The sequence below is a fragment of the Aulonocara stuartgranti genome (assembly GCF_965226115.1).
Source record: "Aulonocara stuartgranti genome assembly, chromosome: 4".
NCBI classification, from domain to species: Eukaryota; Metazoa; Chordata; class Actinopteri; order Cichliformes; family Cichlidae; genus Aulonocara; species Aulonocara stuartgranti.
Window position 1 is genome coordinate 3273523 of NC_138942.1, and position 22320 is coordinate 3295842.

A 22320-nucleotide genomic window follows, 5' to 3' on the forward strand; every position below is an offset into this window, starting at 1 on the left:
CGTTCGTATCGCAGTGGTAAAAAGGAGTAGCCGGTGGAGGAACCCCGGCCATTACTTTATATGACTTCAGGTCTCTAAAAACCAGCGTGCCATAACTGGCAATTTCAGATGTCCAGCTCTGCATCCCAGAAATAATAATAATAATAATGATAATAAAAGGGCTCATTTAATTTGGGGAAACAAAAACAATTACCAGCCTGCCTGAGCGGAGGTCAGCTCCCCTCTGCGGCATCTTGGTTTCGTTTCAGAATACCTGTAGACTTTTTCAAGGAGAACTTGAAATCAATTTCAAGGCCCATTTAATTTTATACACGCGTACATGCTGACCCACAACAGCATAGTTCAAATATTGATCTTCTTTAGCGGGTGACCCAGGGTGCCTCTTAGTAGTCAAAAACAGCAGCACGAGTGCATCCTTTAAAAATGAAACGCTGAGACCGGGAGGAGGCGGCGAGGGGAGAGAAACTTCTTCCTGACGTGAGGAATCATTTCCCCAAACTTGGCTCCCGTGCATCGTGCTCGCTGCTCCGACGAAGACGGATAATGACCTTTTGAAAAACAAAATTTGAGCGTTTGTCTGGAGATCTATTTGTCGGCGTGCCTTCTGGCAGTGGCGAAAACACGCTTGCAGGAGCACAAGGAGAACTGTAATAATGCTTTGCTGTTCACCACTGCCATTAAGCTGCTGGTGATAAAAAGGTGCAGTGCTTTTAATGACTTGTGATGGCTTTTTTTTCTTCTTTCCGCTCTCACTCGTACGGCCACTCTGTTAACTCAGCACACAGGGTAATACGTCTCATTTGAGAGGATCCCGCCGCGAGGAGAATGCTTGAAGGACAGTGTGAGAGTGACACCACATTATAAACATAATAATCACAGCTGGCTAAGATACTGCAGTAAAGAAATAATTGGACTCAAGCTGGTCTGGCTGCTTAAGCATTTTAGCGTGCCATTTGTAGAAATAGAAAAACCTCAGGTCAGGTTTTATTCTCAGGGATAAAAAAAGAGGCTGCAAACAGTTTCTACTGCGAGGTTATCCCCCTGTCTTCATGCTGCTCTGACTGTATGAGCTGGTGTGTGTGTGTGTGTGAGAGAGAGTGATGTAGTTAGAGCTCCTGCAGTGTAAAGACAGGGAGGCGTCGTGTTGTGCGTCTTGTCTTTCTCCCTCTCGGCGTCTCCTCCACCTGCTCAGGCTCGCTTTGGCCTGAAGGAGCACTCGGGAGAACCGAGAGGCTGAGATTCCTGCGCTGTATTAAGTGGCCTGGGTGGGAAATACTGCAGTAGAGCAGCAGAGCAACCGGCAGCCTTTATTCTAACCTCTGTGTCTTTCTACGGTAACAAGAATCAAGAGAAAATCTCAGAGTTTAGACAACATCCAAAGGGCGGTGAGTTTTTCACGTTGCATTAGCAGGTAGCACAGAAAACACCACCTGTGGTGTCATATTTCCTCATTTCTGTGCAATGCACACCAGTAAATGTTTAGCACAGATGTTAATTAAAAGCTTCATTAGATATTTGCCTCCGTCTAAAAAAAAAAAAAGGAAAGAAAAAAAGCGACGGCTAATTATTGCGAGGTGAGGACATTTGCGACTGCAGCTTTGTTTTCCAGAAGTTGAGTATATTAGCATGAGCGGCGCCGTGAATGCTAATTTACTGACACTACAGGTCCAGAGCACTCCAAGCTAACGCTCACCATTAATGACTGGGAGATATTTAGCATTATTGGCAAAATGTAAATACACATTTATCGATGCGCTGCACGGCCCCGCGCACGCAGAGCCCTGCACCATCCACCTACAGATGACAACAGTTCCTCACGGGGAGGCAAATAAATAGAGATATGTCAGCTCAAATATGTACGTTCGCATTAAAAATACAGTCAGACTCCCAGTGGAGAAGTCTTTGTTGGTGAGTAAACCTATTGCACTGTTTGTGCCATTCTTCTATACAGGGAACAAATTTAATTTTGTTCCATTTACAAAGGTCTAGTGGAGTAAGACGGTGGGTAGCCTTAAGAAAAGCACACACACACACACACACACACACAACCTGATTGTGAAGTCTCTGTGAAGAACAAGGCAGCACTCGCTCACACACCAAATGAAATTTCAAAATAAACGACTGAGCTGTGATTTACAATTCTCCTCCGGGGCAGAGAAAAGTGAGAAAACATTTCAATCAGTCCCTCCGCCTTTGTTATGCTGCTATGAATCAGCTGTTTAAGGGACAAAACAGCTGAACAGCGGCGAGAGAAAGACTCTGAATGATTTCACACCAAAACACTGAACATATTGAGAGGTATATTCTAGAGCCCATGAAATTGGGTTTAAAGTTTTTTTGATTTGTGCCTGATTGAATCTGAGTGAATTGTGCTCAGCTAAAACTGACTGAAAAACAACAAAGCTGGCGTCGCCTTGTGATATAATGGAATATTTCAAATACACAGTTTATCTATAGAAACACAACAAATGAGAATCAGATAGCCGGTGAAAGCAGATCCCTAATCACAACATCTGGGTTTGGCTTGCAGGTGTTTTTTGTGCTTTTCTTCTTGTTAACGGTTTTCCTAAAAGATTAAAACCGACGACGCGTTCGTCCATCTTTCTAGGCTTTTACACGAGAGGAGTTGGGTCACAGCGATTCTGAAGGTGGACATCTTTCAACAAATTAGTCCGGGGGCCATTTTCAGTGGGGTTATGGGAGCAAAGGGGAAAACACAAACAAAAAGCTAGATTAATAATAAGGAATATTAAGGACAAATAATATGATTCGTTGCCATTAAGAGCCACGGCTGTTGTGTTTTAACCCCTTTTCCCCCCAAGATGTCGTGGGGGAGGTGGCAGGCCCGCCGAGTCCCATTGGCCTTGACTCACTTCTCAGACTCGTCTCCAATGTGCCCACACGGGCCTAACGAGAGCCCACGTAGAGACAAAAACCTATTAGTCCTCCCCAGTTACAGACAGCATCTCCATTTACAGCTGTCAATAGTACAGCTTGGCCTACAATAATTATCCCCCAGGAAGGAGCCGTCTCTGCACGGTGCGCATTAGCCCGTCCCCGAGAGACCACCAACCTGAATCCTTCGATATCTAAAGTCCCCCTGAATAGTGGCGCTTTGGGAGGCAGGATCAAGGCCCGAACTGAGGGGGGAAGTGTGTCACGAGTATTCCCACTACTCTCCTCTCTGCATTCCTCGCCTTTAACCAGATTTATCAGTGTGTGAGTGTGTGTGTGAGAGAGCAAGGAGAGAGTCGGTAGCAGTGCAGGCGTAAAAAGAGATCAGCGTGAGTAGGAAGAGGAGAGGAGGAGGAGGAGGAGGCCGCTGAAACCAGAGAGCCCGGGCAATTCCTCGCAGGATCCACCGACATGAAAGGATCGCCTCTTCGAGGTGACCTAACCGTTTAGAGCGATACCAAAGCCGTGTACAGTTAAGGGGGAAATTCAAAACACCCGGCCCGAAGAAGCCACAAAAAAGAAATCAATAGATGCAACAATAACAATAGACACCGGCAGAGTGGAATGCCACGATAGAAAATCCAATTACAAATCAAAGGAAGACATTTTTAGAACACGGGAGATCTCGAGATAAGTCTGAGGCAAAGACTGGAGAGAGATGTGACATCAAGACAATAAGAACGGCTGCTTTTTTCCTCTTTAGACATAAGTGACGCCGAGCTTCCCGCCCAACAGCACCGTCTTAGATAATAGAGCTACATTTACGAGCGTCGCCATATGCCCACCCAGCGCCTGGTAAATAGAAAATCCATGAGATGCCATGTTTTTATGACTCTGAAGACAGCTACTAACTACCACCAGCAAACCTGAGCTACCCCCGTTAGCTTCAGCTTGTACCATAAATATATTTATACTTTAATACGGGCCTACAGCGGTGAGCACTGCATCCCATAAAAGTCTCACCACACTGTAATTCATAACTCCTTCAATATCCAGCGCCATAACTCACGAAACGAGCCCCTACAATACAAATTGAGGGTAGAGGAAAAGTGACATCATCCTGCGGAAGGATGAAGCCGGCACCCCGTGTGGCGGAGAAACTCTCCCCGTGTCGCGGAGGAGGAAAGGCCCTTCAGCGGTGGTGTGATACTGCCACTTTTTGTGCGCGCGCGTGTGTAATCAGAAGCCCACAGTTCTCCCACCACACCGCAGGGAGTCTCTCCTTGTGTTAATGAAAACAAACATTTAGCCGGGATTTATATGCACCGCAGCCGACTACAAAGAGCATCAAAGCAAGCTGCCTGAGAACACACACCCAAACACTGCTGCACACAAATAAAGGCAAGGTATGCTTTGCTAATCTTTTATGTAATAAACTCCTGTCTTCCTGTGATATCATGCAGCACCATGTTCACACATAATAAGCAAAGCTGTTCGGAGCCCAACTTAATACAGTGTCTTATTTGAAATGCAAACAAACTGTGAGGCAGAGGCTATCACCTCAATCTATTCCCCTTCTGTTCGCTGGCTGTCATCTTACACGAGCCGATGCTGCAGCTCTGCACTGTGGCGAACGGGAGGAAGCGGGAGAGTGTCGGCGGCGGGGGGAGGAGGAGGAGAGGGGAAAGGCGGGGGAACACAGGCGGCATGCTACGAAGGATGGGTGATGTGGGGGAGAGACGCTGGCCACAGTGTGACTCAGAGGGTTGCTTCCTCTCACAGCGCTGCAGGGCGAGGATTTACCGCAAAGAAGGAGGAAAAAAAGAAATAAACAGAAAAGAAAAAAGGAACAAAAGCTGCTGATACATTAAAGGGATTTGAAACAAAAGGGGGGATGTTTCATGAAAATAGCACACAGGAAGTTTCAATTTCAGCTCTGACTTGGACTTTAAAGGAATCCACTGTGGACCAAAACACACGCGCGCACACACGCGCTCCAGAGGCTCGTCCCGAGGATTTGGAGGTAACAGGATGTAGTGGAAGGTAGATGCACCTAAACTCGCTCGCGTTACATCGTGCTCGCTTGTGGAAAGGCGCTCAGAAGGATCCACGTGTCGAATCAAGACATTTAAGGTTGTGGTCTTCAAAGCGTTTTTGTCCCCTCAAATTTGCAATAAGCGATAACGAACATTCAACCATTATTCGAGTTTTTGGAGGCGGCTTTGGCTTCCTCCACAGTTTGCGTGTGCTGATGACACCTGGCTGTCCACATGCCCTGCACCCCCCACTACTCCCCCTCCCTCCCAATCACAGCCCGGCTGGTGGGGTGTGCCCACTCTGGACAGATGGGTGGGAGGTGGTGAGGGCCATTACCGTGATGGCGTTGGGGAGAAAGTGGGAGGAATACAGCTCAAAACGGGAGATTGAAAGCAGGATTTTCCAGCGCCGTTATTTCCCCTCAATCACTGCAGTAACACACTCTGTTTACAGCAACACATGGTGCCGGTAGTAAAAACAGAATTGGACGCTCGACACCAACCCCCCCCCACGCACCCATCATCCCACCACTAACAGCGCTCCCGCCCCCAACTCGCTGAATTAAAACATGTGAATTATTCAGCAGATAGACAGGCGCACGGGCTCTTAAGAGTCACCTTGTTGTTGATTTTTTCACCTCCCTTCAGAAGATTGCAGTCTTCAGGTTTCACAAAACAAGGGGATCAGTGACAGAATCAATTTCCAAAGGAGGATGGCAAACACACTCGCGCACACGCACAAAAAGGAAAAAATCAATGTTAATTTGCTGAGAGATATAATTATTCAAAGTGTTGCCACTATGAGAAAAATTAAGGGGTGAAGAACGAGGCGCTTGCTTTGTTAAATTTAAACAAATCTCACGGTGAGAGCAGTTTTAGTTTAAACCTTAATGTGTGTTTTAAACAAATAGAGATTTTCTGTTGCCCGTAACCACATGAAATCAAAGGATTATACGGCAAGGATAGTCCAAAAAAGGAGATGACCAAGAAATGTGGACTTTTTCTTTTTGAAGCTCATAACAAAAATAAACTGCACACATTGTAATAATAATTCAAATAGGAGCGATCTCGTGTCATCACTGCTTTGTTCGTTACTCCTCAAAGCCCTCGAAGCTTTAACTTCCTAAATTCAGGGTTAAAATTTAAATTCGTGTCTTGAAGATTCATGTGATTTTAGCAAACACAGGCAGGGATCAGACTGGGTAACACATGCACAACTACCACATGTAGATAAACGAGGAGTGTTTTTTGCAGTCAGCTACAGAAAAAGTTGGCATCTACTTGCATAAAAAAATCTGAGATAAAGAAGCAATTTTTTAAAAGGAATTTTCCCATTTAAAAACACAACTAACTGTAAAATTGCCTCATCTTTGCAGCACAGAAGTGACAGAGCACAACAGACTGACCGAGAAAACATTTCCAAGCACAATGAGTCATGAAGCGACTGTTGTACACAAACGCTGCGTGCTCCCACGTCACAGCGATCGCTAATTCACTGCTTTAATTTCACTCAAAAAAAGGGAGGCACTGGAGAGAGAAGAGGAAGACGGGAGGCGATGAAGAGCGGGACGGTTCAGAGGGTAGAATTAAAGGAGGTGATCCCCGCTCCACCTCCGCCTCCTGCCCCCCTCTTTCTACTCCTCAAAGGCAGGCTGAGGGTCAAGGGTTAGGCGGGTGAAAGTACTCTGAGTAACAGCACAAAGCGAGCGCGATGCCGTCACGTGCTGCCGAGGAGCGCACGGAGAGACGAAAAGGGATGCAGAGCGAGGGAGAGGAGAGAGAGCGAGGGTCGACAAAGCGAGCATCGTTCAGTCTTACCTCGGGCAGGTAGAGGAAGGCAGGGGGACACTGGAGCGAGTGAGGTAGCATCCCGGAGCCGGAGAGCAGGAGGCAGCCGGAGTTGGCCATGGAGCTCAGCGTGGGGTGACGGGACGCTTTGCGCATTTAGCAGGGAGATCCTTTTGCTCTACTCTCTCCTTCTTCTCTCTCTCTCTTTCTCTGGCTCGCTCGCTCCCACTCACTTACTCACTCTCTCTCTCTCGCTCCCTCCTCGGATCAGTTCCCTTCCTCTGCCTCCTCTTGCCTTTTAAATTTCCCTTTTGCTGGCTTTTGTGTCGCTATTGAAGATGTAGCAGGGAGGCGAGCGGTGCGCAGACAATGTGCATGTTCCACGTTTATCACTATTGCACTCTCTCTCTCTCACGCTCGCTCTCTCTCTCTCTCGGTCTCTGCCGAGCTCTCTCTCTCCCCTTTTCTCTCGCTCACTATCCCTGGCGCGACTCTGTTTACTTTGTGTGCGATAAAAGCCAACATAAGCATTCAGACACAGAAGGGGAGGTTCTGTGCAAGCTCGGGAGGAGGAGGAGGGGTTGAAGAGCCGACAGGGGGTTGGGTAGGTTAGGGTGGGGGTATGAAAGAGGTGCTGGTAGAATGAAAGGGGGGGAGGGGGGGTACTGATGAAGTCCCTGGTGGATTCATACATCAAACGGGCTGGCTGAATAGCAGAGGGGATGTGAATGACATTAGAACAGCTGATCCTGGGCATTAGCACCTCGTGGGACACTGCATGCTGCCTTTTAATTGCGGCCCCCCCATCCCGCAAAAGCACACATAAACACACACCCCCCTCGGTGGTCGGGCAGCACCTCCCTCTCCTCCGCCTGTGCGTGCGCGCGCGCTCAAGGACATAAACCGCACGGCACGTATAGCAGATCTATCCGTAAAGCCAGGGGAAAGTGCATTTACACAAAAACAGGCTGTGATTAGGCCCAGTCGTGACATCTCTCTTCATCTACTCAGCTGTAAACATGCATTCAGCCAAGCATGTACTGTAGAGCACGCTAAACTGTACAAGAAAAACAACTTCGAGCTTCCTTTTAATGTATTTTTCTGATTAATTCTCTTTGATACTGCTTTAAAAGAAGCAGACAAAGAGAATGCACAAGATGTATTCATTACATCACGGGCACCAGTTGGGTATAGAGATCGAAGTCAGGGGGGGAAAAGCAAGAAATCCAGCTTGAATGTTATCCAACGCAGCCCTGGATTCAGACCCTTGATGTTTCAGCAGAGAAAGGCAGAACTCGGGTCATCGACTGGGTTTGGCCAGATGTGTTTACTCTCGAGAACGTCATCCAAAACATTTGATATATTTAGAAATTTGTCTAATAATGTTCTCTCTGTGAATGTAAGTTATTCCTGCCATTAATAACATGCAAGGTTAGATTCTCCAAAGGGGCTTTGACCAGTGCACATGCCTAGAACTGATGCTGGTTCTTAATCCCAATACCGAGAATGCAATTTCCCTACAAGGATCAATCACGAATAACTTAACTTAGCTAATTCAGCTTAACCTTATTCCAAATATTCATGAACCTCTGGAGAAATTTAAGGCATGGATGTAGTATGATCCAGACTGACATTAAACTATTAAACTCTTTACTTGATTTTTGTCTTTTGGGTTCTTGTTGAGATCGACTGTTATGCTCATAGCTTTGGATTTTCAACAGAAGACAATAGGAGTTCCTTAGACATGGATAACATGAGGGATGCTGCCTTCATGTGAAGGCCCGGAACTGTATTGGAAAAAGGTGACGAGCACGGATCAGGCTTAAGGCTGTCAATGCTGAAAATCAATGATTCGAAGCATCAATTGATCCGACTCTAATTCTATGAGTCGAGCATTCGTTTATCCACAAGACAGAACGTTCTGTGCTCGTGGTTGACTAATGAGAAGCTGAATCTGAGGTGCAGTGATTCTCTTCATTTAGAAGTACCGGCCAAAGCTTTGCTTTCAAAGAAGGTGGCCTTGTGGATCATTTGTGTGTAGCGCAGGTCCGGTGTAGCAGAAAGTGAGTGACTGAGGGTGTAAGATGTAACATTACCAGCACTTTGCTGCAGCATTGTGAAGTGCATGCTAATAGAGGTGATTAAGTGATTGTAATCAGCTGCAAAGTGTTTAGAGATGCCTGAGTTTCAGTGTAACAGTTATCTGATTGTTGTGTAGCGTGTTGGGTGCCCTATAAGAAAGGAAATAAAGGTCCAGTTCATGTAGCATTGTGGCACTTTCTCTTCCTGCCTCGTCTTCATCGCGGCAGAGTCGGTCCGAACAGTAAAGGTTACCAGTTAACGAGACAGGCTAGAGCAAAGTAACTTTGAACTTTCAAAGAACTTTTAAAAAGTTAATGCAAACTGTCCGAGCGAACGCTAAAACACGTCATTGTACGGACGAAGACTTGAAAATGGAAATCATAGAAGGCGATTCAATCAGTAAATATATGTATAAGAATTGTCTAGATTTTTTTCAGGGTCAACATGGGGGGTGGTCATTGAAACAGCTACCCGCTGCACCCGTGGTGTCACTGCTTCACTCGACCAACACGAAGGTAGAGAAAACCCAACATGACCAAAAGAACTGTGAATATAATACCAACATACAACAACGCATTATCAACCCAGAACCCTCCACAGCAATTTCACAAACCCTACGCAACAATAGACGGCTATTTTTATATTATTATTTTTAAAACAATAAGACTGCTTACCATTATCTGAGTAAATGTTCCTTTATTTTGTCCAATAAATAAATAAAGGAACAAATTTTAGATTTTTTTCTCAACAGACAAATTAGTGAGTCTGGAGCAGACCTAGCTATAACATGTGTGCCTCTTTCTACTAAAGTTTCACCCAGTTATTGAGTTGTATCGTTATAATCAGCATGTATTTTTGTTCATGCCCATTTCATGCTAAGAAGCAGCTCTGCTTGCTTAATGCTCTGATCTACACAATGCATATGTAGATCTACAAAGTTCTGCTATTCCCATTTTTCTGCACGTACATTACCTGATGTGTCACCTTCTAGGTTTGGCGTTGTGGCCGTAATGACAGTAATAATTGGGTCCTGCTGTGGGAGACACAACACGGCGGCAGAGGAGAATTAACTCTCTCTGGGACACTCCCTCTGCAGATTAAATAATTCCAAGCAGCCACAGGGGGATAGTTGACCTGTAATTACATATTCGGTCGTGTATTTCGCTAACTTCAAAGAGAAAAACGAAATAATAGAAAAATCATTAAATGAAATAAGCACTCACCTTTATTGGTAGTCATCTTCATTACCAATATACACGCTTTGTCTGTATAATTGGCCTGACTGTTTGATGCAAAGACCGGTCCTCGCTGATATCTGGGCGTGCTTTAGGATTAACAGTTTGGCATCGCCTGCTACAGATGGGGATCCATCTCTCCGTCCCTCCTCTATGCGTTTTCCATCTCTTGCTTTTTGGCTCCCTTTTTTTTTTGTCTTTCTTTTTTCTGTATCTGTCTGTCTCACCCAGTTAATAATTCAAATGAGCACTGCCAGATCACTCCCTTCAAAGGGAGTTTCTGGAATGTTCTCAACGGTGCCTTTTCTTTATGTCATGTGAAATCAAAGCCCTCAAACAGCAGAGATATCCTCAGTTAACTCCACACACTGCTGCTCTGCCAATTAAAGAAAGATCAACAACTGCAGCGAACGGCTCATAGTTGATCACAAAAAGAGAAAAAAAAGTGATCTTAATCATCACGATCAGTTTTGTCACCATCACCCTTTGTCTTCCTCCATTTCTTCCTTCAAGTGCAATCACCACATTGCTGTGGCAGGCCCGTAATAATCAGCGTAATGATTATTACCACAATCACCATCATCATCACTGTCACCGTCGCCTCTGTCACGTCTTTGCCCGCCTCTGTTACCGTCCTGTTAAAGACCACGATTTACCCTCTGAGTCCGGACTTGTGTTTGATTGTCATTAAGTCAGCAGGCGCGCGGGATTTTGCAGGTGTGTGCACATTTCTGTCGAGTCTCCGCTCTGGGCTCGTTTCGGGCAATGCGAGCTTTAAAATGTGTGTTCAATCTCCTTCAAAAGCATCTCCTCTGTCTTTGTATATGAGCCCGTGTTTGTCTTTTGTGCCGGCGCTACGTTAATGTGCTCCTCCAAGAAAGGTTGAAAGCAGCAGTTCTTGCAGTAAAAAGCCATCACGTGCACTGGGAGCACACTCAGCAATAATCAAAGGCATACAAGCGGCGACTAATGGGGCCCAAACGATTGGCGGCGCACTCCAGTTCGCCGCTGTTTATCGTATGACCGCTGATCAATAGAGCACACTCACACTAATCATCATAAGAGATGACTGTTTATTTCCCTTAACTCCATCACTCTGACAGTGGGGGAAGACATACTTCGCTGACCAGTATCAATAAGTATAAAATACTGCATTAAGGTATTCAAAGATATCTGCAACTTTACACTTGACTTTGCATTTTTAATTTATATTCAAACATATTTTATAAAGCAGGAAGTAATTGTATATTTGTCGAGTCACTGTAATGTATAAATCGTTGGTGTGTAATGACTCTTCCAATTCAGGGTTTGGCTGAAACCATCACTTAATCATGATTAGATCATGAAGAAAAAGTAAACTCGTTCAATCGTTCATTCATGAATGAATCCGGGATCTTAATTACTAAAGCTATCATCACTCGAGCGTGATAGATACACCGACAGATAGAATGTGTAATGATAGAAAGCAGGCCGATAGTATTAGGTAAGGAGTTTTACCTAATACTTTTTACTGTGTAAAAGTACAAGTAGTACTGAAAACATTCAAATTTAATGATGCATTCATTTAAAAAAAGAACAAAAAAACACGATGAACAGGCTGAGATGTTTTAGGAAAAATATGTGGAATTTCGACGTGTCGATTTTTCAAATTTCTGTTTTCCTACATTAACTCGGTCGACTGTCGCTGCATGTGCACAGAGCTAAACAACAACAGCATTTTACTTCTTTATGATCCAAACAACTTGGCTTTAAAGAGCCTGCAGTGTAGCAACGCTGGCACCGCTATCACAGGAATACCGGTGAATGTTAATTAATGACTTGTCTGAAATTGTCACACTTTGCAGATTTTTGGGCCAAATGTTTTACAGCCTTTTTATATATATATATATATATATATATATATATATATATATATATATATATATATATATATATATATAGCCGTGCATCGCCACATATAAAATATTTTCCTAATGCAATCCTAATATGCAAAGAAAACAATTTTATATTTTGCAGGTAATTTTCACTGAAACATCACAACCAAAAAAAAAGAAATCAGTTCAATTAAAAAGGCACCGTTCCGAACAATTCATCTTTTTTTCTCATTTCTTAGTAACTGAATATTTTATATATTTTTAGCTGAAATGTTGGTTATGCATATAAAGCTGTGGGTGTGTGTCTGCTCTCAAATGCACCATTTGCCAAGTATCTCTAGACTGCAGAGCAGCTGAATAGATGTACTTTGCTACTGCACCCTGCACTTCACTATGGACACAGCTCCCCCATCAGGACGACCACCAGAGTCTGAACAAAACACAAACATGTCAGCGTGAGCATTATGCAATATTATTCAGCGATCCAGTCATTCTAAATGCGTATGAAAATAAATACAGGGATGTGTCACATTCTCCGGGGGGGCGCTCCACCCTGCCGGACACGCAGCCAAGACCTCTGGAGGCGCACTCTGAGGAAAACAAAGCAGCAGTGTTTGGTGCTGGTGGATTTTGTTAAGAAGCAGTGAGGCCTTTGGAGGGGCACCGCTGAAGTGCCCCTCTGACAGGCTTCCTCATTATCTGGCATCTCCAGAGTGCCAGCCAACCCCGCTGTAGAAGAGGGGGCATGAGGACGCCTCGATCAGCCTGCCTCGAGGGTACCCAGAGAGGGGAGGGTTGTGCTCTTGCTAAAGGTCCGCTGATTATATCTCAGGCCCAGAGCTTCAGGGATCCCCACTAATTAAAGGTTGTGTCATATCTGTTAGAGATAACAAACGTATGTAGCTCGTCTTTTTTTTTATTTTTATTTTTTTAATTCCTCCGCTCCCATATCTGCACTTTACAGCATCACGTCAAGTTGCAGCCTCGGTCTGCATTCAAGGCTGACCAGCTTTGCACCGAGAGGAAAGGGTTTCTGTTTAACCTGCCCTCACCCATCTCAGTGTGCCAGCGGTGTTGCGGAGGCATCAGGGATCCTTTGTCTGGAGGCATAATTAAAGCTCTCGTTCATTATTTCTTCACTTTGAGCGCAGATCTGAGTAATTAGGAGGCAGTGCCACGGGGAGGCTGGAACTTTCACGGAAGCAAAGAAAAACACGCACACAATTACACATGTCTGCACACATTAAATCGAGAAGAAAGTGAAGCCTGTACACACAGACCCAAAAAAGCTCACTCTTAGCACCAAATGAGCTGCATTCGTCTCCCACCTATCTTTGGATGCCGATATTCTGCACCGAGTGAAGTATGCCATTTCTTCCCTCAGAGCTGTCAGGTACTAACACATTGATTAAAAATTTGATTAAACGGACAGTTAAGGGAGGAACTGGAGGAACGAGCTACGACCTGCACTTCAATCGGATGCCGGGGTAGGATGTGGGGCCCTGGCTTTTGCTGCATTTGGAGCTGAGGCACTTGCCTCTCTAATGGATTTTGAAACAGAGCTTGGCTTTTATATGGTGTCATTCATCCTCATATGTTTTCGCCTGCCGCGTCTTACAATCACTGCTTCTTTATGGCAAACTAATGCACCCAGTGCTAAGATCAGCAGGTTGGCTCTGGCCATCGCTCACTGAGCTCTGGCCAGATATTAGAGCATTTTGAAAGCTTCTACTGGGGAAGGCAGAGCAAAAGCCGAGGGGTACCGACTCTGCCTCCTCCACTGTCATATATCAACCGTCCACGCCACGCTGTCTACACCAATAACACACATACACACCGAGCCGCTGCTGCTCCGGCTGCTTTGACAAGGCAGGGAAGGAGAGGGTTGATTGAGCTTTATGGCAGCGGACAGTCAGCATCAATACATTGACCGTTTTACCACCCTCTCACCTAAAAGTCTGGTGCGCTTGCAGCTAAAAGACATCGAGGAGCGCGTGTGGGTGATACTGCTATGTGGTATGGGTGGAAGATGGGGAAAGGTTTGGTCGAGCCATGGTGGGAGACAATAAACGGGGGCGATGGCTCACGCCCTGTTAGCCCTCTAGGCCGAGCGAGGCTGCGATAGAGAGAGAGCTGACAGGGCAGAGGGATGGCCAAGCATGGAAATCACATCAGATCAATGATGAAAAATTCAGAGGCGGCAAGAGTTGCTCTTGGGGATGATATAACACGGAGCATGTAAGCTTGTGACTACATGGAAGTACATGGAGAAACTAATGTCTCAACCAGCAGATATACGAATTCAGACACTTTGTCTTTAAGCGGCTAGAAACGAGTTAAATGAGAAAGGAAACGAACGCAACAGAAACAGAGGGGAATGTTTGTATATGTACACTGTTTAAAATTACAAGACTGTTTCTTGGGCTTTACAATCTGAACAAAATCTATCATCCTCCATCCTTGAACCCTCAGTTACGTCCCAAAACATCCTTCACCAGGAATAAAAATGCTCTGGAGAAAAGCTGAGAAGCTTTCCACCTGCCTACATGACGTGTATATATCAAATATATCACACTGTTAGAAACTATTAGGGCTTCAGTTTCTAGATTTCCAGGGGAAAGAGTCATTATAATTTTATTCAAATAGCACTTTTTCAGACACACGGTTACTGTGCTTCACATCTGGGACAAACTCCACACATTAATAATAAACAAACATGCATACATATGCATAGGTCTCTATAGGGCTGTTGGATATAACGATATATATCGGGTGACGATATCACGCTATCGTTTGTTTACGGAAATATTTTTTCAGCGTTTTCAAAGTTCTCTCTCTCTCTTAAATGTAATATAACCACACTACGGGCGGACAACCGACTGTTTTTAAGTGTTGTCGTTAGCAACAACGACGGTAAAACCATCGCGTGGCTCCGCCGTCCGCTTGTTTATTTTCCACATAAACCTTTCAAAATAAAGCTGAAGATCCTGTTGAGATTTTTCAAAATAAACATAATTACGTGAAATAGTATGCAGAGTGTTTACGGACGAGAAGCTAAAAAGAGCCGTCGGGTGCTAAAAAATAAACCTTAGAACACGCCCTGTAATAAATACTCACAAAGAAAATTCTAACTTATGTAACACTCGAGTCCAGGTACACGACGCCCAGCTGAAAACACTTCACAGAGCTGCCCGAGATTCACAGAATTTACAGAAAATGTAACATTTTTGTGATACATATCGTTGTCGGGACGATAAATGTCTTATGATATGAGATTTTGATCATATCGCACAGCCCTAAGTCCCTACATGCTGTATATACGTGATGATCACAAACAAAAAATAGTGTGGCCGCCACTGCAGCCAGAATATGATCCCAGCAGCTCCACTTCATAAACTGAGCCAAGCAGATATGTTACATGTGATTAACAGAACTTTGAAATCGATGCCAAATTTAACTGGAGGACTTACCGGTATATAACAGAAACATGAAAGCATCACAATGTTTTATTAGCTTCAGGTTAGCTTAGCTGTCGACGAGGACGAGCCTGTAACGATTAATTAAACTGTAGGCAAACACTTGGAGCTAGATGAGAACCTGGTGGCTCACAGAGCACGTGACCATTGAAGGGTTATTAGCTGTGATCATTTTAATAACCTTTCTAATGACGTGTCCCTTTGTCCTTATTTATAAACCCCAGAACAGCTGGTGTTAAACGATATATATGGTAAACCACAAGATGACACAGAGGTACGCTTCCCTTTGTTAGACCAGCTAATATAAGATTCAGAGAGCTCTTTGAATCCTATATTAGCTGGGATTTAACAGAGCAAGGTGTTTTCATTTGAATACATCTGTTAAAAATGTGTGCACATAAAAGAGCACTACCCAAAACACAGACACATGCTTGATTCACAGGATTTATAAATATGAAATATGTCTGCTTGTGAAGTATTTAATTATCGAGACGAACCTTTTGATACTTATGGGCTCAGCGCACGTCAGTTTTACAGGATCGGCAAAATAGTACTAATGTTCTTAAACGTGCATTTGTTTTTATATATTTTGTTATTTCAAGATTTCTATAACATGCCAGGTACAATTTCATATTGCAGTGTTATTGAATATACCAATATATAATTTCACTGGGGCTACTTAAACTATCCACACCATCGTGTGTGTTTGTTGAAGTGAGCTCTGCCATAAAACTTCATTTTGGATAATTCACTTCATTTTTGTAACGCAGACATGCGAGGCTACACAGCACCACGATACTGTAATCACGCCACTGCTAAGTTAGTCAGAGGAACGCTCTCAAATCCAGTCCTCGGGGTTCAGAGCACTGCTGCTCCTCTCTTCCGCCGCCTTGTTAATTGCATTCACCTGTTGTCCGCGGCCTAACCGCAGTCCCACAGACCGAGTGAATACTCCCTGGCAGCAGCGCTTTGCAGTCTGAGGACTGTGTGTGAAAACATGAGACAGTGCACGGTCCCCGTCGAACACATTCGTGGCCAAAATGTTCCAAAATTCAAATCCGTCCAGAGCAATCTTTCTCAGAATCTGCCATCCGAGTGCATTTCAGATTCCACTGACATTCTGTTAAAAAGAAAAAAGGAAAAAGAAGCACCCTTAACCATAATGGCTTCAGCCCCAACGCAAAGTCAATTACATAGATTGGTGCAGTGACATAAAGTGTATTCCATTTGGGAGCAGATTGGTCATGCCCAGTAATGTTCCCTTCCTGCAGGCATACCTTTGACCATTACTCTAAACAGGCATTCGGGGAACCAGAGACCTATTTCGCACAACTGTGAATGCCGGTGTGTCTCCCAGAGGGGTCAGGGGTTCACACTGCAACTACCATGCTCTCATATTTAGCAGCGGCAGGTGAGAAATGGTACATCAATACTGTCAGACGCACTGGGCCAAAGCGGCCTCCTGCACACACATATCATATTAGAATGGAGCGTAAGAAACCACAGAAGGTGTCAGGAAATGTGTGAACGTGCGTGTGTGTAACTGGAAACATCTAAAATGCCCGAAATGTGTTGGATTTTAAAACATTATTGGTGCAGCTACCTCATTTATCGACGCACCTGTCCCTAACCTCAGACCATTTAAAAACCATCGAACGCGATCGCCGCGGAGATGGCTTTGATCATCGAACTCAAGCTGATGGCGTTCGTGTTTTTCCCAATCTGAGCAATAAATCACTCCGCTGTTTATTTCGAAAGGATAACGCCACTTGCCTTTCCTCATACATGTTTAAATTTTTAATGTAACTAATGAGGATAAATGCGTTTGAAGTGACAACTGACATATTGATTCATTAAGACTTCTCGAGCTTTAATATTTTTGTGTTTTGGACCGATGCTCGAGACAAACGAGGAATATGACGGTTTTTAAAAGATTGATCAGTTACATGAAAATTAATCAACAAGTTAATCAAGAACCAAACAAAGGAAGCAGGTTTCAACCCTTCTGGGAAGCATTTGTGTATGAACGTCTTAAATTTAGTGGCTAATTTAAGGGTCCATTGAGGCTTTCTCCACAGCTCCATTTCTAGACTTTTAGTCTCCTGTAAGCTTAATGATTTCTTTTCACCCAATACTGTCAATGTCCAAGTCTAAAGGTGCCTGGAGGCTATGGACATCACAGTGGTTTCTCCCTGAAGGCTCCTGTTCTGGCTCCAGGTCCTATCGGCTTCAAAAGTGCAACCACAGGCTTTCTTTTTTTAGTGTTGCAAGGCAGAGCACAATCACTGAAGGGGCCACCGAGTACTACTACAATCACTAAAGTGGATTTGTTTGTTCAATTGTGTTGCATCAAATTTGGTAGAGCTCCACTTTACAGTTTCTAGAGCTGATTGTTGTGCAGGCTGGCTTTCGCGTGCACCAAGTGGTTCTCCAAACTGAAATTGTTCCATCTTCAGATGTTTATAGAAATTAATAAGTGTGTTTTTATTTCTTACTAGCCTATTATACTTTCCAGTGGGCTAAAGTTAATCGTGAATATCTGCTTTACCACTGGACCAGATAAGGAGACGCGCTCTTATCTATCGAGCTCAGAGATTTGACTAAATTTGGGGATTTATAAATTTTTTTCCAGGTGGACGCTTTAAACAAAGGGGTTAAATCAGTGCCCTCCTTTGAATTGCCATCTCAAACACCATTTGAACCAAATGTCAGACTGTTGAATGTTTTATGTAGTCTTTTTTTTCCCCCTACCAGCGTTTGGTAAGAGCCTGTGTTTTTAGAAGTGCTACTTAAATAGACGCTCTAAATATAAAGTTTGCGTGGGTGTGTTACTCTGCCCCAGTCCCAATGTGTTTCCCTCAGCGCTTGTATCTCCGTGGGAGCGTCTCCGGCTGTGGATGTATTCGGCGTGTAGGTACCTGCGCGGTTATAAAACCCTTCTGTGTAGAACGAGGCGCCCGGAGCATCTGCTGTCGCTACCCGTGATCCAACCTTGCCCTCTGACCACATCGCGGGCAGCATTCCCCCCCCACCCCCTTCCCATTCCACCGCCATCAAAACGTAGCTACGGGGACTCGCACGCTGATACAGATTTTCCACGGACATCTGCCCTGGAACGATGGCGGCTGGAAGAGAAAGGGTTTGCCCAAAGGAGGTGGAAGAAATGTGAGTGTAATATCTCCGAGTGGGAGTCATGAATGCGCTATGATACCGAACCAAAATGCTGCGATCGCTGCTCAATATTTCAAAAGATGTCTGGCTTTAATGCCGCCCCTGTTGAGGCCATAATATTGATGGTTCGATGGGAAATGTTAAAGTGTCAAACTCTGCAAGGCGCATCTCTGGAGGAAAGAAAATTACACACATACATACACAAACATGAAGGTATCATATAGGTAAATGTTGAAGTGCAGCACCCTCGGAGAGAGGGATTGTTTTTCCCGGTCAAGCGTGTCCTTTGCCATCGTTCACGCTCGTGTTGCTGTATTACTTCCTGTGACGCTTGTTCGCTCTTTCCCTAATGCTTCTTTTTCTCCACTCTCCAAATGCTATCTGTCAGTAGGTGTTGCAGGACTGATAGAGGCTTGTCTGTTGCCTTTCTCATTACAGCGGGGGAGACAAAACCCAGCGAGTGCAGTAACCTTTCATGGAGACAGAGGGAGGGAGGCATCCGCACAGAGCCGGCACCTCCGTCTACTTGACATAACCCTATTACCGCTTCCTTAATTTGTCCCGCCGTGACAACTCGCAGCCAAAGAAACGGTTAAAAGAATGAGTGAACAAAAGCTGCATTGCATTATGGGGAGTGGAGGAGGGAAGAAGGGAGTCTTTGAGGGTGGAAGACAATGGGGAGGCTGAGCTGATGCATCAGCCATACCGGATCATTTCTAAACTGCCACACATTATCCGGAGGTGGGCCCGGATATACTGATAGCTCTCAGTTTCAGCTCAGGGGCTCGTTCTTTTCAAAGATTTTTGTCTTTAATGTTCATTATTTAAGTTTCTCTTTCAAATTCTTTTCCTCGTCCAAGTTACGAGAGCTTAAAACGCCACCCAGGCTGATCACTTTTCACTTAATCAAAAGAGTTTGCCAACAGTTTACAGGACCGCGATTTCAAAAAGCTCCAAAACGGCGATGACGGGGTTTGCTTTTTTCTTCTTTCTTTGGCCTCGTTTCCCTTTAAGGTCTGCTTTAGTTAAATGCAATAATGTTTCTTCCCTCATTTAATATTTACAAACAGCAAAGGCTCCAAAGAAACCTTCAGCGCTTCTGCTTTGTTTCCTAAATCTGTTTGTACAAAATATGATCAAAGCTCCGAGCAGTCAGACTGTACCTCGACATGAAAACGACAATGCCTCAGAAATAACTAAATGACTGGCAAAATGAGTAACAGCTTCAAAATGGCTGATAATAAGAGCAGCTGAAGTACGAGCTCAGTGAAAGTGCCAGACACTCAGACAAATGTGACACTAAATCCCGCATTTGGCACATCCCAAGTAAACAAAAGTGTTGATAAAAGGAAGCTGAGGCAATCTTCTTTTGTACGTAAGATTTGAGGAAAGGGGGGGGCTTTCTCTGTCTGTGACCGCCCAACATGCGAGGAGAATCTCAACTCAAAGGCAAATAAGCTGTAGCATTTAAAAATCTAATAAAGAAAAAACAACCACACAGGAAGAATGAATTAACCTGGAAGCGGTTGCAGAAATACCTGTTTTACACCCTAATTTTACATCTCTCAACACTCGCTCGTATTCTCGAGTGATGCCGTTTCAGTGGTGAACAACAATTTACTCAAGCACAATCCATAAGTATAGATTCGAGGTGCTTATAAATCCCATTTTACACCGATATGTACTATGTTGTACATCCAGGAAATATTGCACTTTCTCCGCCTCTGCGTCCATCTGTTTGCTCATTCATATGCTTAAACGGCAAAATAAAAACGCCAGGCGCCCAAAACGGACAATCATAAATAACATTACGGCATAAAAAACAAAGCTGAACAAAATAAAGGAAAACGTGGTAATGCTAAAGAAGAAACTGTCCCCTCGTTGATTAGCGCCGACTGTTAGAAATGAGAGTTTCCTCTGGACCCGCCACCAAATGTTTAACATGTTGGTTAGATTTGAATCCATCAGAAATACCAATCCAACAGTCTTAATGAAATGGAAGGAAGCGGCGTTTACATAGCACTTCTCTAGTCTCACTGACCACTCAGAGTGATTTAATCTGAATATCATCATACAATTAGCTTCAAAGGATAGTTTGTCATTTAAAGCTGGGAGAATAAGATTGTAAGCATTTTTATTTTCCTGCAATTAACTAATTCCACTAAAAAGGCCAAAAAGCAATATTCCTAATACATTAAGCAAAGTCCTTCTACAAGCAAGTCTTGCCACTCTGCAGCCAACTTGGCCTGCAGGCACTTATTTTGGGCTAACAAGACCGAGCCCTTATCTAAATGAATGAGGAGCAAACGCTTGTGACAGAAAGCACACAAACTAAAAAAACAAAGGGCTGGAAATGGCGTTTCCATGTGCAAAAGTTCACATTACAGTTTCATTTCGGCCCAGCGTGGCTGCGCTTTTATCATCTCTGACTCCTTCCACTACAGCACAGAACAAAGGTGAGGCTAATTCACCTCATGAAATATACATAACTACATCTTAATTAACATAATGAGTTGATAAACCTGCCACCACGCAGTTGAAACTGTTGTAAACCTTGGCTGTGCTCTCGTGTCTACATTATGCTTCCCGGTTCGGCTGCTGATTGGCTCTTTAGGGCCAGACGCCACCGTCGCTCTGCAGATTTCAGCTCAAGGCGGTGTCACATCTTATCCACACAGAGTCTCCTTCCTCGGGTGTTAAGACATTTTTAAAAGACATCTTTCAAGCACATGTGAATTGCTTTTTCAGGCAGGGACTATTTTCTGTGGCGGTTTGATCTACGTTTGGTATATTTGGGGCATCAAGAGGGGTTTGTATAAATAACGTACATGGTGTGTGTTGGTGTTAATGAAGGAACACGCCACCCACACGCAGCACTGTTGCTCACTGATGTATTTTTAATGGTTTTAGGACAACGAAGGAGTTCTGGGGTACAAAGGAATGAGCTTTGGATACTTGTTAGTCGCATCGGTTTGTGGTGGTCTTTTGCTCTTTTAATGGGAATTGCTGACAAAAACAAAACTACGTGGAACTTGTCCCTTGAGTGCACACTGCTGATGGTAATTCTGGGCCTCAAGTGCAAATGTCAGTTCAGGAGATTAGTTTGTTACAGAGTAAGAGAATTATAGCTGTATGCTGTGTAGTAGTAGCAACAGTGGTGTATTTGAAGCAGAAATACAGTAGCGCGCGCGCACACACACACACACACACACACACACACACACACACACACACAAAGACTTCTTCCCACCGGTGGTGAGTTTTAAAAAGTACTCTTCAAGCCTCCGCTCCAGCTGTAGTACCTGTTTTGCAAGCAGACTTTAATGTCTTGGGAAAGCATCAGGTATGGGCCAAGTGTTTGGAAGATGCTGGAGACAGTCCACAGTCATCCTGCCCACCTCAGAGGCTGAAACCCCTCGTGGCTTGAGCAGATTGCTCTCCCTCTTCCTGGCCTCTGATCTGGGTTGCAGCGGTGGCAGCCATGGGTGTGGGTTCAACGCCTGAGTGCGGGAGCTGTCTATGTAGAGAGATTAAAGGGCCTGTATCGATCCACAAGCGCTCATGCATTTTGCATGAGGGAGACATTGTCAAAGAGGCGTCTCAGATTAAAAAAAAAAAACTAGTAGAGGGAGAGTTGTTGAAAATATGCTGAACTCTGTGAAAAATCTTAATGTTGAAGTGTTATGCATGTAAACTCGCTTTTATATATTGGATTGTCCATGAACTCTCATCGACCTGAGATATTACTCGTTTTTCATTTCTT

General features: G+C 44.3%; 1 protein-coding gene across 4 annotated transcripts in view; it reads right to left on the reverse strand.

The window, feature by feature from the left end:
- LOC309704600 (RNA binding protein fox-1 homolog 3-like) overlaps positions 1-22320 on the reverse strand; it is a 352816-nt gene that overhangs the window by 87252 nt on the left and 243244 nt on the right. The window contains exon 1 of one of the 4 annotated variants that reach the window (XM_082529848.1): positions 6750-7250. The exons of the other annotated variants lie outside the window; for them this stretch is intronic. Within the exon in view, the coding sequence (XP_082385974.1) occupies positions 6750-6875 (126 nt within the window). The 5' untranslated portion in view covers positions 6876-7250. Of the gene's footprint in view, positions 1-6749; positions 7251-22320 lie in introns of those variants that run through there. 4 annotated transcript variants of the gene reach the window in all.